Below are 21,353 nucleotides of genomic sequence, written 5' to 3'. Positions count from 1 at the left end.
TGTCTCCATAGTCATTCACTTAATACCTAAAATTGTCCTACTCCAGTTGTTCCATGAGTTTATGTTGTACTATATAATCGTAATTTATTAAGAAACATATGTTTGTGTTTTCTCTCATATTCGTAACTAATTAATGGAAGCTATTATAGAAACGGATGTATTTGAAAATTTATATGTACATTTCCAAATTTTCAAGCCAATGGTTACCATGTACTTCGCTTGACATTACCCGTTTGTAGCGTTTGGTGTTATCGTAGTGACGAATCATTTTTCTAACTAAATGTTTGCATTTTACTTCGACATTTGTCTATTCGTAATAAAATAGTATCGTAGCTATTCAGTTGGATCATATCGCGAGAGCGGCAGATTGATTTCGACTGGAAAATTATTTATTCTATTTATTTATTTATATATATCGAAAATTATTTATTTATATATATATATATCGATTCTGATTGAGTCGTTGCATGTAGAGAATGTTAATGTAGACTTGCATTTACATTGTACATTTTACATTACTTAAAAAAATTAGTGTTTTCAAAAGTTACAGAAAGCGAGAATTCTAGCATCAAGAAAAATTATTTCTTATTATAAGTAAACAAATCGTTCTTTCCTTCTTGAGGACAGACTCAGAGATACCTTTTGTTTCGTAAATTACTCTTCGTCGTACAAAATTGTGTTCGACTGGTTGAGATAATTATTGAACGTAGGTACTTTACGCGCTATGTCTTTGTTAATTTGTCCGTTTATCTTGATGCAAAGAAATCTTGAATATCACAATAAAGTATCTTTTTCAAATACGGATCCTTTGGGACTGTCTGATTAGCAAAAAAAAAAAAAAAGAAAAAAAAGAAGAAAATGAAAAACACTTCAACCTCTGCTCTAGCGTACGACTTTCCTTTTGTTGTCGCATGTATTGTCACCCATCGTTATTAACAAGTCATTATTGTTTGTTGGTATTCAGTCATCGGCAACACCACCTAAGACGCCTCAGGATTCGAATAACGACGTAAGTATATCAAATAATTTCACGACATGATATGTTAGTTATCCTCTCCAGAGGTAGCTACTCATTGCATCGATATCAAAACGAAACCCACATCCATAATCTGGACTGTAAATCGCAAAATTGTAAAAGGGAGTAGCTAATTTGATTCGACTGACAACTAATGATTCGTCGTTTTTAACTAATATTTGTCGCTTTTGTGTATCGTCGAAATATACGAAGCAAGTCTGTCAAATTTAAACTTTCTTTTTTTAGCAGTAAGTAAATTCAATCTAAAGGGATTAAAGCATGTTTCTGCATGTTTTGAGATTAGTATAAATGTTCGTTGCAGAAATCAAATCGTTAGTTTAGAGAGCACGATGCGGAGAGGCTTCAACGAGAATGGAACTTAAATTCAAGATAAATTTATAAGTTCGATTTTTCTTTAAATCTTCTAAACACGGATATGTTTATACATTTTCCTATATATCTAATTAATTAGGTTATCGACAAATAACTAAAATTCCAATTTCAAAATCTACATTGTCATTTATTCATCATTTCCTACGATAAATAAGCATTAAAGAATAACCAAGGTTCTTCTAATGTTACTTTCAGATCCAAACTCAAAAAATTGACATCAAAGCTGAGAGTAAAGTTGGTTCGTTGGATAACGTGAAGCATAAGCCAGGTGGCGGTGACAAGAAAATTTTTAACGATAGAGATTATCTTCGACAATCGGGAACTAATCCTGAAAGCCTCTGTGGCAGTGGATCCCAGGTACGTTTTATCTTACAAAATCTCGAGAATAATTATCCTGTTTCAAACGAAATGTGGCAGTTATAATTTTTATATTCAAAGATTGAAATCATCAAACAGATTAGTTCGATAAATTTTGGGAAGAACTTTCTCGGTTTTATAACATTTCGGAATCTTTCATCTTTTTTCTCGAGATTCTTTGTCGTGTCACATTCGTTTGCACCATTTGTCACGAAAAAAGCTTGACAACACGCGTTGCATGCTTCTCAGCAATTTTTTATCCAACATTTATGATTTTACACTTTATGACAAAGTATTATTACCAAAATAACATTCGCTAGTTTCTTTCTTTCAAGTTCTATTTTACATTTCTAACATTTTTACGATGACAATACAATACAAATACAAATGAACAAATTCCGGTTATTTATATACGACATTTGTACTTCACGGAACAATTTCATACTACGTTGCGAAATAATTTTGAAGCAACACGTTTTTCTTCCTTTGTGAACTACGATCTGTTAGATTTTGCAAGATTACGCATTAGAAAAAACTAACGTAATTAAACCGATGAAACTAAAGAAAGTTTAAATATCTAAAACTTGTATAATAAAAAGATGTAACGGTTGCTTAATCCTTTGAAGCACATCTTCAATTGCGTCTATGTAGGTATATTATTTTATACAGCCGAATTTCTTGCAAAAATATACGTAATAAAATTACGCATTGGCATAAACGATTACGCTGTTTACAATACGTTATATCACGATGGCATTGCTTCACACCCTTGATACATATTACTCGTGCTACGTACGTACGTACAGTTGGTGAATGATTTATGATAAATCGGTGGTAGATACATAACAGTTGGTACAAAGAGGAAAATGTGCGCTGCTTCAAAGGTTTAACGTGACCCAGATTAGAATGAGCTAGCAAGGTTGTAACGCGGAGGTTAATGGGCCACCTTAATCCTATGTGTTGTGCCCGCAGAGCCCTGTGCCCCCTGGCACGGTCGCCGCCGGCAAGAACGGTCTGCCTACATCGGACGAGAACCTCAACCAGGAATGCTAGATCACGAAAACTCAACCGCTAGACCCGATTTCCTTGTCACTTGCGTCTGATTAATCATCCGTAATCCTCCCTCCTCGATCATCGAATCGAACGGCCAGTATTGACCCGTTGTTCGATGAAGTGGAAACGTTGCGCGTAGAAACGAAGAAGAATAGTCGTGCGAATTCATTTCATCGTAACGATCTCGCAAGCGTATCGTATATGATTTTCAATCGATTAATAAAAGATTCGAGATTAATAACAGATCCGGCTCTATTTGACATCGCGCTTAACATCATGATCGTCTGGAGTGAACGATGACTGGGAGACATTTTTACGTGCCATACGGGGACAGAGTTTTTCGCACGGAGTTCTGGCGTTTAATCGATGAAAACTAGCGCAAAAGGCAAAGGGGTATTTTTCCTCGTCGCTATGTGCTCTTACACGATCGATAACGTATACGATGTGTATACGTGTCTAGCGTATAACACTACGATCACCGGCAAAATGATTTCCCCCACCCTGTTAACGCATTTATCCACCAAGTCACTTCAGATAATTTGCGACGCTTTTTCAGATTGAAAAAATGTGCTTTCAAAAGTTTTCATACGACCGAACACAGATTACATTAATCGTACATCGTTGTAATACTTGTCGTAGCGTAATTGTCCAACACATCGAAACAGTTTACCAATTATCACAGCTGATTCTTCGAATTTTTATAAATACGCAGATACTTCGATTTCATCGTAAACTTACATATATTACATATAAGGAGATACTCGAACAAAGGACACAATGCTTCCCTTATTTGAGATTTGCACGGATACGACGATACCTACGACGATAAGAGCGCAAAATACTATGCTTATACATTGCGATAAGAATCATTTTAAGACGCGAACGTTTCTAAAGGCATTTTTCCGATCTGAAAAGGAAATGCGGTAACGTGATACGTTTAAGTTTAATTAAATGAATGAATTCTCATTTTTCGTAGTCACTTGGAACACGGTTTCACACTAGCACGGCAATTAGAACAATTTTACGATCACGTAATGTCAGACTAATTGTTCGAATTGATCGATATCGTAATTCGCGAGACCGAGAGTAGGTGTATTTTTGTTAAACCTACGGGAATAAGGAAACGCGAATTTTCGGGCTATAGTGTAAATAGCTAACTGTCGTACTAAACAAGGCTTTGGATGTGCTATGGTAACGAAAAGCAAAATATAACGTTGATTAATAAATAATTTTAACCATAATCCTAATGCCAAGTCATAGAGCTACTTATACGATTAATTGAATTCTATTTTAGCTTTTTTATGGTGCGTTCATAAATCTGTGTAACGTACATATAATTCGATTAACATTGGTATCCGTAAATAAATACGGTTATGCGATATATTGGATTTCGAAATTGCGGTAGAAAAAAAAAAAAAAAAATGAAAGAAAAACGAGAGGAAAGCAGAAAATGCAGCAGTTGATAACCCGCTAAAATCAACTATCATAGAAAAATTTCTAAAGTTCAAATAAAGTCAAGCTTCGCGATAAAATTAATCTCAGCTTACGTAAAAAGATATAAAATTCGATATCGGTGGTGATAACATAAAAAAGAAGAATATTGCGAATGAAAAGGTAAGGATGAAATAATAGATAAATGCAACACGCTGTAATTACATTGTCACATAGGAAATATAATTAAACGCTATAAATGCAATCTAATATCAAAGGTTTACGTAAACTCGCCTACTCCCGGATTGAAGAAAACGGATACGTGCTCTATATATAAAATAATTGAAGTACGAGGACAAAATGCGGTGATGCACGGATTATCAATTTTATCCTTACGTACTGACATACCGAGGAAACATCGATTAATTCGAAGTGGTGATATTAATTGCATGTTGTCATAAGATGATACAAAAGAAGAAAATATTAGCAATTAAAAACTTTGTTTCCTTTGTGCATCACCACCTGTTGAAAACATGTACGGAGTGTACGTTCATTGAACGATTATAACTACTAAGTTTAGAATATACACATAAATATATACACATTCTGCGTCAAGTTTTTGATATATTCCTTGTGTATTTGGACAATGCATTTTTATCATAAAAATGAGATTCCTGTATGCACTCTGTACATGATATATCTATATCAGGTGTATAGGATAAAGTATTACGAGTTGTTTCCTTTAAAACTATTAAAGAAAACAAGAAAAGAATATTTTCTCTATGATTTGTTAATTAAATTATCTAATTTTTCATTTAGCGAGTTAAAAAGAGGACTCTACACTTTCTTTTTTAATAAAATAATGTACAGTTTTTGCATTTCCAAGTAGATTTTATTTGGGATGAAACATTGTTCTATATTTTGCGTAATTTAACACGGAAAGTCTCTCTTTGCCATCCGAAAGATTCCATAACAAATATACGTAGAACAAATTTTCTTGTTAATCGTAGTAATTTTAGAGGAATTATCTTGTAACACTTTCTGTGATACACTCTGTATAATGTATTTGAATAGTTTCTAGCATTTTTCATTAACCATCGCTTATTAAACTGAATCAATTTGTTTTAACTCTTGAAATATCAAACGGAAATCATTCGTTATTAAGGCTGAGAAAGTTTATAAGTATCAAACTTTTCAATAATTTTTCTTTCTATTTATCGATACATGTATAGATTTATTGCTTAGCAGCACGCTATAAGACTTAAATCATTTTACGCATCACGTAATCCATTTACTTTGCTTTCATCTTGATGTTCAAGAGTTAAATCAAGTACGATTTTTCCATTACCGAATTTACATTTTATCTATCGGAAATTTATCCGTTAGAGAAAACTATTCTACGGCATTCACATCTCGTGTATATAAATCGTATGCTCGATTCTAGCGAAAGAAGAAAGAGTTTAGTGTGAACCAATTATGACTCACCCAATTTGTGCTTGAATTTATGAGCAGCTTTCTCGCGGTAAATTCAAACGATGCATATTAAAAACGGAGTTCGAAGATATGGATCTCTAATGGATGAGGTTTACGACGTCGAGCGTCGATTTATTGGGAACTGCCGGGTTCTGAAGAAACTTATCCCGTGGAATAAGTTGCTGTCATCTCTACGTAGATCGGTAGAGGAACCCCGTTGAAAAGTCGAACACAAGAAATACAAATGATATTAGAATCGTATACAATGAGCAATCATATTCAATGCATCGAGTGAGAAAATAATATTTCACACGGTTGCATCGAATACGTTTCATATTGTATTTAAATGATAGAATACGATAAATTCGTAATCGTTACTGTAGATACGTAAACTATCTCTATTTGTTGTATACATCAGAATAAATACTTAGATTCTACAACTGATCTACAGTCAGTTGAAAAATGAGAATCAATAATAAAGTAAAACGTCGATGGGAAAAGCAAAATAACTGAAATATCGCAAATAATTTCAGAGAAATGTCTCTCTCTCTCTCTCTCTCTCTCTCTCTCTCTCTCTCTTTCTCTCTCAATCATACGACTCTTGAAAAATTCATACAACCTATGCTAAAAAGGTATATATCAAGTATTATTTATACTTTATTGCTTCCATATACCGATTAGTACATATTTCAACTTGATTAATTATCCGATGATTCACAAAAATTAGACACATAATAATAAGTTGCCGTAATTGTTACGAATAATCACACTTCATACGAATATTATTGTATAACGAATATTCGACATATTGTCAGACATAACAAGAGAGCCATTATAATAATATTTTTGTTTTTAAATTTATATTCCCAGCATTTTTATTAAACCCCCAAAAGGTTAAAACTGTGATTAGTTCGTTACATAGAATCGGATAATTCTTTGCGCTTTATGGGATTACAACTACATTGTCGTCTGTAGATATACACCTATATTCTAAGTAAATGTTTTAACATAAAATAATGAAAGTAAATTTAATAACGTTTAAGGAGAAAGTACTTGCAGAATGCAATTTAAAATTGTTATCATTAGGAGCTTAAAATGTTGCTTACACGTATAATTTCTTTATAAAAAAACAACGTCCATTTCATACATGGTATGGGAATATCCATTTAATGTTTTAAATTTTTCTATAGAATAAAAACAGAAAAATAGAGAACCTACCGAAATAAGTTTTTGCGCACAATTGTATTATCACATTTTTTTTGTTTTTAATAATCAGTAATAATTTGTAGCACATGCAGCGTAATTTATAAAAGCACAGGTGTAGTTAATGGCATACACAAATGCTAATACTAAAATATTAAGTAGATAGAAATGATTTTCTTTAGCTTTAATTTCTCGACTATTTAAATATTTAATGAGTTACTTCGGTGAATTTTCTTATATGGATAATAATAAGCACAGCGTGTAGTTCACCCTCACATGTAATACTTGGTGGACACAGAAGCATCGCTGCTAATCACCGCATTTATAAATTAAGGTCAGTCTGCACATAAGTAACACTTCAATGATGAATTACATCAAATTTATGGAGTATGCGATTTAGTCGGATGTTTCTTAATTCTCAAAATTCTTAATAATTATGCTAAATATAGTTAAATTCAATTTACAGTGCAAATATTTTTAACGACAATAATATTTTTAATATGTCAACTTACACGTTAATCTGGTTTTCAGGATAATATGGTTGAAGAGATCAATTTATCTACTGAACAGGCAAAAGATGATTCACCACAACCACCACCAAGTACTCCGACAAAGGCACAAAAGCTACCATCACCATCTTCTATGGTAACTCCTAAAGCAGTAAGAAATAGTCTGGCTAAATCTCCTGAAACAGTACAACCAAGGAAAAGTTCATCGCCTCTTGAGACTATAGAGGTAGAAGATGGGAACAAACAGAATTCAAGTTCAGAAGATAAAAACGTAATAAAAAGCAGAACGGCGAGATCTCCCGTAAATTTAGATTCTCTTAATAATTCTCAGTTAAAGAGTCCGGGAAATAGTACAGCGAAATTGCCTATTTCTCCGCGTACTCTTAATCATTCTGAACTAAAAATTTCCGAAGAGAAGACAGTAAAATCATCGGTTTCTTCGCGTCCTTCTAGCTCTCGTTCGAAGAGCTCAGAAGAAAATATAGCAAAATCACCTAATTACCCGCGTCCTCCTAGTAGTTCTTCGTTGAAATCTTCAGAAGACAGAGCAGTGAAATCACCTACTTCCCCTCGCCCTCCTAGTAGTTCTTCGTTGAAATCTGCAGAAGACAGAACAGTGAAATCACCTATTTCCCCTCGCCCTCCTAGTAGTTCTTCGTTAAAATCTGCAGAAGACAGAGCAATGAAATCTCCTACTTCGCCACGTCCTAGTAGTTCTTCGTTGAAATCTGCAGAAGACAGAGCAATGAAATCTGTTACTTCTCCGCGCCCTCCTAGTAGTTCTTCCTTAAAATCGCCAGAAGACAGAGCAATGGAATCTATTATTTCCCCACGTCCTTCCAGCGGTACTTCGGTAAAAGGTCTAGAAGACAAAGCAATGAAATCTCCTAATTCTCCACGTCCTCCTAACAGTCTTCGATTAAAGAGTCCAGACAAATCTTCCTCTCATATGTCTAGAAAAGTATCGCCAAAAGAATTACGGCTTCCGAAATTGGCACCCTCTCCTACACCACAAGAAACTGCTATAGTTTCTGAAATTAATACTAAAATTAGTTTACCGAAATTAACAGAACGTGTTACGCATTAAATCAGTGTTTCGTATATTTCAAAATAAATTTATTTGTTATCGAGATCTTTCAGGAGAAAAAGTTTCCTCGAACTATGAATGATTGCTTGTGTACATTGAACCTAGCAAACCAATCGATATGAACGAAATATTAAGTCAATAAATATGCGCTTTTTGATTAATGATTTTATATTATTTTGATGCAGAACTCTTTTAAGTAGTTGTAATATAAATTATTGTAAGAAGATATTGGGAAAGCGAAAGTGACGAAGTAAAAGGAAAAGCTTGAAGTACATATTTCTAATTCTACGTACTTCTTTCTAATAAAAACAGTCCTATTTTAATGTCACATCTTTTATTACAAAAGTGGTATTTTGAAGAAGATCGAGAAATGTAATATTTACAGCACTTAATATCGTAAATAAAATTTTGCAGATTATAATACGAATAAAAAATATTTATATATTATCAAGAATATATGTATTGTTATGAAGAATAATAATAATTAAAGGTATAACAATTTTTAAAGTAACGTAGACATAAAGTATGTATAAGTGATTTTTAATGTACATATCAAAATATATATCTTTGTTAAAAAAAAAAACGCGTTCAGTATATCGGAATTAAGAATACAGCTTAATATAAGATTCCAAAAATATATGATTTTAACAATTATATTATTGGCAGTTTTACATTGTATGAAGAATTACAAAACACATAGTAACTTAGGAAATAATATATCTAGATCAAGTTTTCTTTGGCAGTGGTGGTGGAACTAATGTAACTCCAGTAAAATAAGGATGGCTCAATCCTTTTTTTGCTGTTATCCTCTGATTAGGGTCATAAGTCAAAAGTTTCTGTTAAAATATGTAATATTAAAACTAACATAAGAAGATTCAATATTTATTTTTAGTTCTTATCAAAGCGAGTCTTACCAAAAGTAAATCTTTGGCATCAGAATCAAAGGAAGGTACAACTTCGTCTAGAGGTCGAGGTTCCCACCTTGGAAACATTGATGTATAATCACGTAACTGTGATACTCCTGGCCAAATATTCTCATCAGGTGTACCTAGTGTACGGAATATCCTGAAAAGTTGATCTATTTCTGAATCGCCTGGGAATAAAGCTCTTCTAGTTGCCTGCAAGAATAATGCAACTGTTTTGAAAAAGTAAACTCGCGCGGCGTGCCGATATTCGGTCGGAACGGTTAAATAAATGACACTTCTCTTTTATACAGAATTATTATATTATTAGAACTATCATTACCATTTCTGCAAATATACAACCTAGACTCCAAACATCTACTGCATTGGAATACAATTTAGTTCCTAAAAGTATTTCTGGTGCTCGATACCAAAGGGTTACTATTTCATGAGTATATGTTCGAACTGGAACACCAAATGTTCTGGCTAATCCAAAATCTGCTAATTTTATGTGGCCTTCCCGATCTATCAACAGATTCTGTGGTTTTAGATCTCTATGTAAAATGCAATGAAGATGGCAGAAGGAAATTGCTTTCAATAATTGATACAAATAACTCTGTAAACATAAGAGACCTGTCTTTGAACAATGCATGCATTTATTTTCAACTGTAATTTTTTTTGCGCAATACCTTGACGAGAGCTTGATCTAATCCTCCTTTCACAGAATCTAATAACTTTTTTAAATCTTGTTGTAAAAATTCAAAAACAAGATAAAGATGATTGTCACCATCTACCACATCAAATAATTGAACAATATTTGGATGTGTAAGTTCTCTTAATAATGATATTTCCCGAATAGCAGTGGATGGGACACCCTCGCTTTCCCTGATGTAAATTAACATTACATTATTAGTTACATATATCGATCATCAATGATAGATTATAATATTGAATTATCCTTTTCCTTCAAAAAATTATAATAAATACATTTATTTACACGTAAAGCAATTAATAAAGATGTGTAAGTGAGTTTCAATAAATCTAAATAATAAGTGCAGTATGTAAATTGTGTAATTAGTATAAAATTATAAATTTGTATAAAAATAGGTATCATTGGAAAACAAATACACAGAAGAAAATCCCATTTAAGTATATGGTAAACAAATTAAAAGGTCTAAAATTAAAAACCAGCTGAGCATGACACAATGGGACAAGCTGAATAATGTGGTGCTACGAAAATTTAGTGTAACGTGGCCCCTGCAGATTCAGCTGACCCCAATGTGTAAGTTAGCAGATGTGTTAGCAATGCATATAAGCAAAAGCTTAACCAATATGGTATTTTATTTCACTATCTCCAGAAGTTATTTATATAGTTAAATAAGAATAATTGCATAACAATAATTCTGTAACCATAGATACGTGCATATTACTTAAATGTGTGCAGGATAAACAAACTATTAATTCTACAAAAATATATCTTCATTCTGAAGAAACATATGATTTCAATTCAATAATAACTTTTGGGTTATATAGTATAATCTATTACCTAAGGTACCAGATCATTCGAATATATATTTAAAGTATATAATATCCAGAACACTGAAAAAGCAAAACAGTACTATTTCCTTAATACAAGACAAACAATTCGTATAATATTAGTAGTTAAAATAATTGTTTTCTTTTATAAAAATTAGATGTATATTTATTCAACATATATACAAGTAATATATACATTGACTATTCAATCAAAAAATTGATTGAAAAATTATTTTGCTACAAGTATGAAAATTAGGAATATTTATTATTTATATACTAGTTATTCTATACTGACAAAGAAAAAATAATACCAGTGGGTAACCACCTAGATTAAAAACATAGACTCTATAAATAGTTTAATAGATTTCGAAATATATATCGTGCAGATTCTAGTAACTTAAATTGTTATTAAAAGTATTATATGTCCATTTTGCGGTTAATGTAGTATGCTAACAATACAACACCCGGCAAAGGTATACATTAAATTAAGGATTCCAGATTTTTATATATAAATATTACAATCGACGTACGTCTCAAGACGAATTTTTTTAAGTGCCACCAGCTTTCCAGTTAACTTATCTTTGGCTTTATAAACCACCCCATAGGTCCCTTCCCCTATTTTTTCAATCTTGACGAAGTTGTCCATAACCTCAACGTCACGTTCGACGTTGTCACTACTGTTTTGACACTCCGCCGTAATTGCCGATTTTTTAGCACCGTTCCGATATTTTTCGAAATTTTATATCGATAAAAGTCGACAGACAACAACGAAACTTTTTAGTAGCCGTTTTATTAAAATTCTTTGTTTATCAACACCAATAACCCACTTGACATGCGTGCTTCAAAGTAGCCATTTTTATTAAAATTGAGAACAATCGATTCGAGGAATCGATAGAATTGCACGATTGATCGCTTTATTAAATAATCACTAATGTAACAGGTAAACGAACGTAATAATGTAACAATTTAGTTCAGTTTAATTCATTTAATTGCTTAATTATATAGAACATAATTATGATTAAATATATTTACTAAACATTTCAATAAAATGTAACTAAAATAATCATTGACCGTAGACAATTTTATTTGCAAGTTTTATATATATTTATTTAAAGAAAGAACATTACAAGATGGAATAATAACAATAACTAATCAGTACCAAAAATATGTTAATTAAAACTCGTCGAAATTAATCGCAGCATATAATTTTTTATGTTTGTAAATATTCCTACCTAGATTAAAAAATATTTAAATCGAACGAAACATTTAAAAGTAATGTTAAATTAGTGTTAAATTAATGTTCTTCCGGTACATATCTTAATATCCGCCATCGTTTATTTTATTTTTATATCATATTCATATTAATACTAACGTAAATATACCTTTCTTCGAAAGCAATGTATTTAATTAATGTTTTTGTAGTTTTAAACATAATTAATATAATAAATAACTATAAATAACCATAATTAATATATAGAAAAACTTAAGATAGTAAAATATGTATGTGTCTATATCTTTAATTCATGCTCTTATCAATCTGTGCTTTTGCTATAAATTATCTTGGGATTTCTAACGAAATTTGAAAACATATCATGTGAATTGCGTTTTCGCTCTCGAAATAATTACATATATGAATTATATCATTGCATATATTATTTATTTTGAGATATATATGTTTATTTATACTCTGTAATATGATATTCTACACATAGAAAAATTATGACGAATGTTAAGTATACATTATAATTAATTCATAATTACAATTATTAATTTATATAAAAATAAAAGAATATAATAATTGGAATGTTAGGATGATGTTTTTATTAAATCTTCACTGCATAATTCTTTTCACTAAATTGTTCCTCAATTTTTTAAATAATTCAATTTACTACTTAAAAAAATTCATGCATTGTTATCATGTTATTTCCTATATAAATTAAAAAAATGTTCATTTGCACAAAACAAATCAAATGTGAATATGCACAATCTAAGCATTTATTTTAATAAGATATTTATTGTATAATGTAATGTATAATTAACATTCCAAGTATAATAGATAATTATGATTGAGTTTTTATTTAAAATTTGAATTAATTATAAAATTAAATACATTCACGTAAGCATTGAACATTTTAAGCTTCTAAGCATAATTTGTTGAAATAATGATACTTTATCTTTAGGTAGAATAATTCAAAAGCTTTAATTGCAATATTTTTTAAACACATTATACATAAAATTTAAGAATACAGTTTAATACATCTTTATAATGAAAGAAGTAAGTATAAAAATTAGAGGAAGCAGATTATAAATTAAAAAAATGGTAATAAAGTGATTTTGAAACCATTATTATACATACGGCAGTATTATGATAATATCTCAAGATTAAAAGAATTCTATTAATTCTATTAATTATCACGTTATACTTTATTGTAGGATTAATGTTTGATTCATTAGCGAAATATTAACTATTAATACTTCATAATACACAATGAATGTATTCTTTCATCATATTTTGATAAAAAATAATTTGATCTAAATTTGTCTGATTAGTTTAAGAAAGAAATATTTATTTTGAAAACTTCACAAATTAAATAATTTGCGAATGTATATTGCATTGCGAATGCAAAAATATAATTTTGAAAAATATTTATGGATATTATAAAGATATTGGAAATCAAAATAGAAAAAGTTTCTACTAAATTAGAAGAATTTATGTAGATATATAAATATTATATAGATATAACATAAGAGGATATACGTTTTCTAGAACATACCTGAAATCATTTCTTTTAAAAGTTTTGTTGACAGAAAACAAAAATTTGATGATGAGAATTAGTGAATCATATTATAAATTAAGCTGCATAAATAAACAAAGTTTTATAGAAACAAGCTTGCACAAACGTATCTAAATATTAAACTACAAGGCGCATTGAGGCTTAGTATGATTGTTCTAAATGGATGACTAGAGCACACATTTTAACTATTATTAGTTATCTATCCGTTCTAAAAATCTATAACTATTTCATTTGTGCTGTTTCGTTTTTTCCCTGTTGAGCGTTATAAACTGCAGTGAAATACCAACAGTTTCTCAAGAATTATATGCAAGTATTATATGCAAGATGGTATTTGTACTATGAAATAAGAATTATATCTTGGCTATTAAATAACCTAATATTTCCAAATGCAAATCAAAGCGATCAAAACTTTGATTACAACTCATTCACCTATTACTTATTAGAATCTAGTTTTAATTTGGAAAAATATTTATATTTAAATGATATAAAGTATGTTGAAAAAAAAAGTATATTAAGGAAAAACAGCTTTTGAATGTTGATATAGTTGATTTCTGTAACGTTTTGCCAAGAAAGCTGCAATCACCTGGAAATTAAATGTACATGGTTTACACCACAAACCAATTAAATTAATTTTTAAATTTAGTAAGACTAGTACATATATTGAATTACATAAATGCGACATGATGGTACGTTATACATAAAATGTGGCTGATAAAAAATATTCTCTTAAAAATTGATATATAAAATAGAAAATCACAACATGAAACCACCCACCATCTATTAGGAGGATCATATGAGGTGACAGAGGACATGGCGATGGTGTTAGACTAGAGAAAAGCGCTAGGATTAGCTCGTGGATCTTTCTGATTCCTGTATCGCACGGTCAACCAAACACCAACAAACTGCAATGGGTTCACAGGTTAACGCTTACTAAGTAAATCACTGTTATCTTTAACAGAGTGAAACAATTGAACAAATGTAATGCTTTTAAGCATTTAACATTGCATTTTTTAAGTGAACACATATCAAATACATATGGTATATAAAATAATTCATAAATTCTTACCTCTGTAAAACTGAAGAACAATCCTATGCTGCCACATAATTTAAAGGCATAATCAATCGTAGATTGTAATTTTTGCATACAAGATGGACATTCACAATCAGTATTTGTAGGATATTGGCAACAATATTTCTAAAAGATTAAAACATTATTATATGTTATTAAAATTAAATTTATTTGTTGTGTGTTAAATTATACTTACAATTTTGCAAGATTCAATAAATGGATCTGAATTATTCATATATGTGATTTCAGTGCCATTGAAACCACAGCATTTGAAAGTTTCTTGAACCTTATCTATTAATTCATTTGCATGCTTCCAACCCTAAAATTAATAAACTAAATATTTTCCTACTATCAAGAATAACGATGTATATAAGATATTAATATTACCTGTTCTGCTAATTGTTCTTGTTGTTTGGTATTAACAGCAAGGCAAGCACACGCGATACTGAATTGGATTAAGAACAGTAGAAATAAAATAAGCATGTACTATAAGGATGTTATTAAGGATTATAATAAGAATATTATGTACAAAATGTTTTTTTACATACATAAATATATATGATGATACCAACAAGTACGATCTTATTTACATATTGTAAATCTATAAAAGGATACAAAGAATAATAGAACTTGATGATGTTTAACAGCACCAATCAGTCCAAGTATAGAAATTAGAATCAAAATAACACCACATGCTAAAATACCTCCAATTATAGGAAGGTTTGTGACTAATGCGGAAGCTCTTCCATAAACAGCTACACCAATTAAAATAAATGCAACAACCTAAAATATTAAGATATAATTTTCAGAATTCGTAAAATTAAAAAATGTGTTGGAAAACATTTAAATGCCAGAATTTAATATCATGTAAATTCATAATTTTTAACATTCTGTGTAAGCATTTATTATGATTATTATCACATTTTTTGCAGTTATATTAATTATTAAAATAATTGGGTGTTGCTATGTGCATATAATGATATTAAAATATCTAATTTTCCATATAGAAGTGCTCTCTATAAAATTTTACTACATTTGTTTAATCAGCAATACATGGCAATTTTTTCATAATGATAGCAATTAAAATATTATTTCATAGCGCGCATATTATAGAATTTGATAAAATATTCGTGGCTGAAAGTAAAATACGATTGAAACAAAATGTATTTGTTCAAAAGTTCGGTGGTGTACGTAAACTTGTTTCCGGAAATTCTGCTTACGATATAAAGGATGTTTAAAGCCGTCAAAGCATTTTTAGAGCACGTAAAACCACCGCACATCTTCGTATACGGCCTTTGTTCCCTTTGGTGTAGTCACCCGTGAGGATTCGTTGAGTCGTTGAATCACTGTATTTGAAGAATTTGAATACTTTATTGTTAATACCATGGATTAATAAGAAAATCGCATGTGAGTTAACTGGTACAATGAAGAAATACCTCACTACCCTTCCGCTGAAGACAGACAATTTACGACTGCTAGCACTGCAACGGCTCGAATACATTGGAACGAGTTCGATCTCTCGACGTCGCAGCGTCGGGCGCGAAATTTCAGAAACAGATTCTTCGCGCCTGATAAACACATTCATCACACATATTTCTTTATAAATACACAATAATATGTGTTAATCTGTATTAGTATATTTATACAAAATAAAAAGGTACAGAATACGATAGAACGAATTACGTTTTCATAATTTTAAGGCTCGAGTGATATGTAATTCTAAAATGTATATTGAAAAAATGAAAGTAACTTTTTTTAATAAATATAAATTGATAAAGCTTCGATAGGCTTTAAATTAGAATGTTTAATAATTTATATGAATGTGTTTGTCCTTATCGAATAACTACGTTTTGTAGTTGCTAAGGTAAGTTGAAATTCGACGTAGAATGTTCTTTATGTTTCTAAAGAGTAGTTCGTTTCCACGACACAAAAATATAGCCATCATAAATGTATCAAGATATCATGCGCAAAGATTAAATATTCTTCACACGGAATTCAAATTAAACGTCAGAGATAACATATATATGTATGTTTATTTGCTCGTTATACATAAGACTTTTATAAAATATTTGCAAGATATTTGAGTTATTACCGCTCGAACGTTCAGTATCATAAATTTTAAACATCACAATGAAATACATTTGTCGTTTGTTTGTCGTGCTTTCAAATTTCAAAATGAATAGAATGGAAAGCCCGCATATTTATAAGATATAATTGGAACTATTTAAAAAACAATTATATTGTCAATACACAATGTAATAAATTATGTGTATAATATAATGAACTAATAAAAAATTGTAACAATAATTTTAAGAGTGTATTAACCGACAACGAAAAATGACTTATTTCTTTTAAGTACTTAATTTGTATTCGTTATAAAATATTAGTTTGTTTCGATTCATATTACCTTGAGTAACGTATAGATCGTTTCAATCGTGTAAAATTTACTTTGTGTATTTTACTTTTGCTGATATATGGTATCTTATGAAGAATTTCATCATGAAAATCGTACTCTCGTAAAGCTGTTCGACAAGATTTGGACGATGTCTGTCAAAACAGTTAGAAATCATCTTTGCGAGTTTTAAAGAGGAAATACTTGGATTCTGTTCTTATTTTTTGCACAGCAACCTTCGTTTTTTTACAATGACTCAGCTTCTTCGAATAACTCGTGCGAATTTAATTTTTAATGGCATTTCTCTGCTTTTTAAGCCTCCTCCAATAAGAGATACTATAATGAAATACGAATTTAGATATTCTAAGAAACTATATAATTTGCTTATTCTATTTCGTTACTATAACCTTTCACTTGTGTATATTTCATATTGTTCCCATCTTTTCGACAAATATTTTGCAAATGAAGTACCCTGATAGTACGTAATCCTGTCTAACAGATAGCTGCTATGCCTCGGCTATTTTTAATACATTGAACATGTAAACTATGAATGTTTCATAATTACTAGATTCGTTATCAGTCTTGTTTAATCTTTATATTTGCAATCTTGATGCTTGTATTCGACAGTAAGTACAGTTTACATTGTAATTTCTGGATTTCTGTATTCTCTAATATCTTTGTTTCTTCTTTCTCTAATATTGCTAATAGTATAACATTATATCGTGTTCTCAATTACACAATTTAGTAAGCATAATAAGTTTATAATCTATAAATGGACTATTTGTGTCTATAAATGGACAGCTACTTCTCACAGAAATGGTATTATTAAAATTTCATACTCTGAAAGTGCCGTGTATACGATGGTGTAGTTTCATCAATGCAATGAAAGTCAGCGGAACGTTAGGACGGTCGATGCTTAAAGTAGAACACTGTGTATTTTAACATTTCATTTCACTCTAGTACTTTTCAACGGTGCCTGTATTTTAGCACTGTTGAGAAAAATATACTGATATTTCATTTGCGTTTTGAAGAAGGAGAGGTATACATATATTCAGCAGTCACATTGATCGATACGCTTGTATAAAAATTAACGTATTCGCGAGTATAAGGCGATTTTTTCAAATAATTCTTTACATATTTAATATTTAAGTCTTTCGATAAATTTTGTAAAATCTTTGCTAATAACTTTCGATAAATAGTCAAGCAAACCTCTAATAGGCCGTTCGATTTAAAAAAGTAAATAAGCGAAGAAATAAATACTGAAGCTATAAATACTTCGAGCTTATACCTCCTCAAATTCTCTCCTTTCCTCTTCTAAAGCTTTCTTCCTTTTTAATTTCCGTGTCTCGAAAATATCAATAGGTTTCACTAGTCGCAAGGAGGGGTCTGCATAAGATTCGATTGTGATAACAGGGAAACTGATAAACCGACATATAAAGTGTAGTACATCGTGATTAAACTCCCATTCTGTCCACAATGTCTTAGAAAGAGGTACGAAGAACAAGAAACCGTCGTTCTTCCTGGTGGCATCGTCGTGTTTCATCGTTATCTCTGTAAATATCGCAATAAATACCTATTAATCGTTCATCAGAATTTAATGAATATTTTCCGTTCCCTATAATCTAATTTGTCTGACATTTCTTATCGATAATTTAGGAAAATATTTCCATTAGATGAAAAGTTATTTTATCGGATGAAATGGGAATGACCGTATTTTCTTTTTTTTTTTTTTTTTGTTTTAAATTCTATAATTTATAATATTTAATTCAACTATATGTACTAACTTCGTGAAATATTACAGTCCGTAAAAGAAGAAATAAGAAAGATGAACAAATCGCGCATTAAGTGGTGGCCGCAATATTTAGCAGCGATTACAGGTAATTACAAACCGTTAGCAAAAGAAGAAATTAAGTTTTTCATTTTAACATTTATTTAATAATAATCATGTATTGCTGTTATAATGACTACACTAACCAACAAGGTTTTAATATTAATGTTATACCGGTGACATTACGTTGATCATTAAGTGTAATTAATGAAGTGCTGGCATATGTAAACGTATCATTTTATGCAATTTAATAAATTAAATTTTTAATTTTAATAAACATTAATTTTAAGAGATACGACAAACGTCGTTAATTACAAAGTTGGTAAACAAAAGATAATATATTGTAATATTTGCTCGTGGTTTTTTTCAACCGACGAAAGATTAATTACAAGATAACATTTCTCAAATGCATACATAAATTCCAGAACTATTTTCGGCTCAAAAATATAGGTACAGAATACAGAACAAGATCAGAATATAGATTCCATAGTTAAATATATCTCTATTTTCATTTATTAATCGATTAAGCTATTAACCGCCATGATTATTTACCTTATTCTATTTTCATTTTTTCCCTGGTACAGCCACCTTATCTATGGCAACTTCCGGTTCCCATATAGGCTGGACATCACCGATTCTACCAAAATTAAAGTCTTCAGAGTCCTATATGCCAATAACGTCGGACGATGCCTCGTGGATCGCTTCGTTCGTTCTTCTCGGCTCGATACCTGGCAATATTATCGCAGCTTTCATCGTTGATCGACTGGGTCGTAAAATGTGCCTCCTGCTTGCAGGAATACCACTGACTATTAGTTGGATTTTAATCATCGTAGCCTGGTGCCCTTACGTCCTCTACATTTCAAGATTCATCGGCGGCATAGGGCTTGGCGTGGCTTACGTCGTTTGTCCTATGTACATCGGTGAAATCGCTGATAAGGAGATCAGAGGGTCCCTGGGGTCTTTGATAAAGTTAATGGTAACTTTTGGTGAATTATACGCTCACGCGATCGGCCCATTCGTGTCGTACGAGTGTCTAGCTTACAGCTGCGCTGTAATCCCCATAATCTTTTTCCTGACATTTAGTTGGATGCCAGAATCTCCTTATTATTTGTTGATGAGAAATCGCGAAGATAAAGCGACGAATAATTTGAAGTGTCTTAAGAGATACGCGTCGGAAGATCAGTTAGAAGAAGATATAGAACAAATGCAAAAGACCGTATTGCGAGACCTCAGCGATAAAGGAAACATTTGGGATCTGTTCAACACCCCAGGTAATAGAAGAGCTGTTGTAATCAGTTTCGGCCTCCAGCTAGTTCTGCAATTCAGTGGTCTAGCCGCTATAGAATCGTATACTCAAGAAATTCTCGAGGAGGCTGATACAGATTTATCCGCTGGGATAGCGGTGATCGTTCTAAGCGTTCTTCAGTTGATAGCCGGTATCGGTGCGGCAGCTTTAGTAGACAGATTAGGTAGGAGGCCACTGCTTCTTGTCACTACTTTACTCGGTGGATTGTCTTTAACAGTCACCGGAACGTTTTATCTGCTAAAACACTACATGTTGACGAATATGACCGGTTTTGGTTGGGTTCTTCATGCCTCTGTTATATTTTACGAACTCATTATCGCGTTAGGTTTGAATCCATTGTCCTACATGATGCTCGGAGAACTTTTTCCAACTAACGTAAAGGGAGCTGCCGTGTCTATAGCAAATATGTGGGCATCTTTATTGGCGTTCTTTGTTTCAAAAATGTACCAAGTCATTTCCGATTCTTGCGGTGTTTACACCTCTTTCGGTTGGTTCGCGGTCAGCTGTTTCCTAGGTATTGTTTTTATATTGTTTATGGTTCCAGAAACTAAAGGAAAATCGTTGTTAGAGATACAGGAGGAATTAAATTGTAAAAAGAAAAAGCAACAGAAGTACGGAAAAAATAATCGAAAGATCCACGTTAATACACTAGCTTAAATTAGGTGAATGACGAAACGATGGTTTCCATTCGTATTGACAAGTTAACCAGGTAAATTTTACATGATTAATAGGATCAACTGGCACTCGATTTGTCGTAATATAATCCTTCAAAAGTTTAAGTCCTTTAAAAACGTATGGAAAAATATTCGGAACGAACAAAGAACCATCGTTTCAGTGAAAATATTGAAAATCTCTGAACAGCTTTTTTTTAACGTACGTCTTCCTCGTATTTTCTGAAATCTATATGACACATACATGTATTAAGTATATTTGGTGTTAGACTGAAATTAATTTCTTTTTAAGCTCGAGAAATGTCGAGGCCGTTCGTCAAATTTCAATCCAAG

At 31.2% G+C, this 21,353-nt stretch overlaps 5 protein-coding genes across 9 annotated transcripts in view; 3 read left to right on the top strand and 2 right to left on the bottom strand.

The window, feature by feature from the left end:
* LOC138184320 (microtubule-associated protein tau) overlaps positions 1-6,583 on the top strand; it is a 32,389-nt gene extending 25,806 nt beyond the window's left edge. For 3 of the 4 annotated variants that reach the window (XM_069122180.1, XM_069122182.1, XM_069122179.1), the window contains 3 exons: positions 965-1,009; positions 1,604-1,765; positions 2,738-6,583. In XM_069122180.1, coding sequence (XP_068978281.1) covers positions 965-1,009; positions 1,604-1,765; positions 2,738-2,818 — 288 coding nt within the window. In that variant the 3' untranslated portion in view covers positions 2,819-6,583. The remainder of the gene's footprint in view (positions 1-964; positions 1,010-1,603; positions 1,766-2,737) is intronic. The other variant, XM_069122181.1, reaches the window with a different exon arrangement.
* Positions 6,584-7,462: 879 nt separating this feature from the next.
* LOC138184323 (proteoglycan 4-like) lies at positions 7,463-8,988 on the top strand. The gene has a single exon (XM_069122186.1). It carries the CDS (start codon positions 7,463-7,465, stop codon positions 8,519-8,521), a length of 1,059 nt encoding a protein of 352 aa, XP_068978287.1. The 3' UTR covers positions 8,522-8,988.
* A 154-nt stretch (positions 8,989-9,142) lies between these two features.
* On the bottom strand, positions 9,143-11,828 carry LOC138184325 (cyclin-dependent kinase 2). Its single transcript, XM_069122189.1, has 5 exons — positions 11,490-11,828; positions 10,113-10,308; positions 9,767-10,039; positions 9,436-9,639; positions 9,143-9,357 (listed from the first exon to the last, which is right to left on the bottom strand). The coding sequence occupies exons 1-5, from the start codon at positions 11,603-11,605 to the stop codon at positions 9,247-9,249; spliced, it is 900 nt and encodes a 299-aa protein (XP_068978290.1). The 5' UTR covers positions 11,606-11,828; the 3' UTR covers positions 9,143-9,246.
* A 2,420-nt stretch (positions 11,829-14,248) lies between these two features.
* Tsp97E (Tetraspanin 97E) lies at positions 14,249-16,640 on the bottom strand. Of its 2 annotated transcripts, XR_011174357.1 has the most exons (8): positions 16,260-16,580; positions 16,044-16,169; positions 15,439-15,606; positions 15,211-15,309; positions 15,020-15,142; positions 14,821-14,949; positions 14,529-14,656; positions 14,249-14,337 (listed from the first exon to the last, which is right to left on the bottom strand). XR_011174357.1 is itself a non-coding variant. In XM_069122721.1 (7 exons), exons 2-7 carry the CDS (start codon positions 16,101-16,103, stop codon positions 14,266-14,268), a joined length of 651 nt encoding a protein of 216 aa, XP_068978822.1. In that variant the 5' UTR covers positions 16,104-16,169; positions 16,260-16,640; the 3' UTR covers positions 14,249-14,265. The 2 variants fall into 2 exon arrangements, 1 of the variants encoding a protein (XP_068978822.1); XM_069122721.1 differs by lacking the exon at positions 14,529-14,656 and having other exon boundaries at positions 16,260-16,640.
* A 1,985-nt stretch (positions 16,641-18,625) lies between these two features.
* LOC138184595 (facilitated trehalose transporter Tret1) lies at positions 18,626-21,119 on the top strand. Its single transcript, XM_069122720.1, has 3 exons — positions 18,626-18,768; positions 19,017-19,092; positions 19,628-21,119. Exons 2-3 carry the CDS (start codon positions 19,041-19,043, stop codon positions 21,004-21,006), a joined length of 1,431 nt encoding a protein of 476 aa, XP_068978821.1. The 5' UTR covers positions 18,626-18,768; positions 19,017-19,040; the 3' UTR covers positions 21,007-21,119.
* Positions 21,120-21,353: the final 234 nt, after the last annotated feature.

The sequence above is a fragment of the Bombus flavifrons genome, chromosome 10, assembly GCF_040668555.2.
Source record: "Bombus flavifrons isolate JBK064 chromosome 10, iyBomFlav1_principal, whole genome shotgun sequence".
NCBI lineage: Eukaryota > Metazoa > Arthropoda > Insecta > Hymenoptera > Apidae > Bombus > Bombus flavifrons.
Note: the sequence above shows the minus strand (reverse complement) of the source record. Positions and strands in the feature narration are given on the sequence as shown.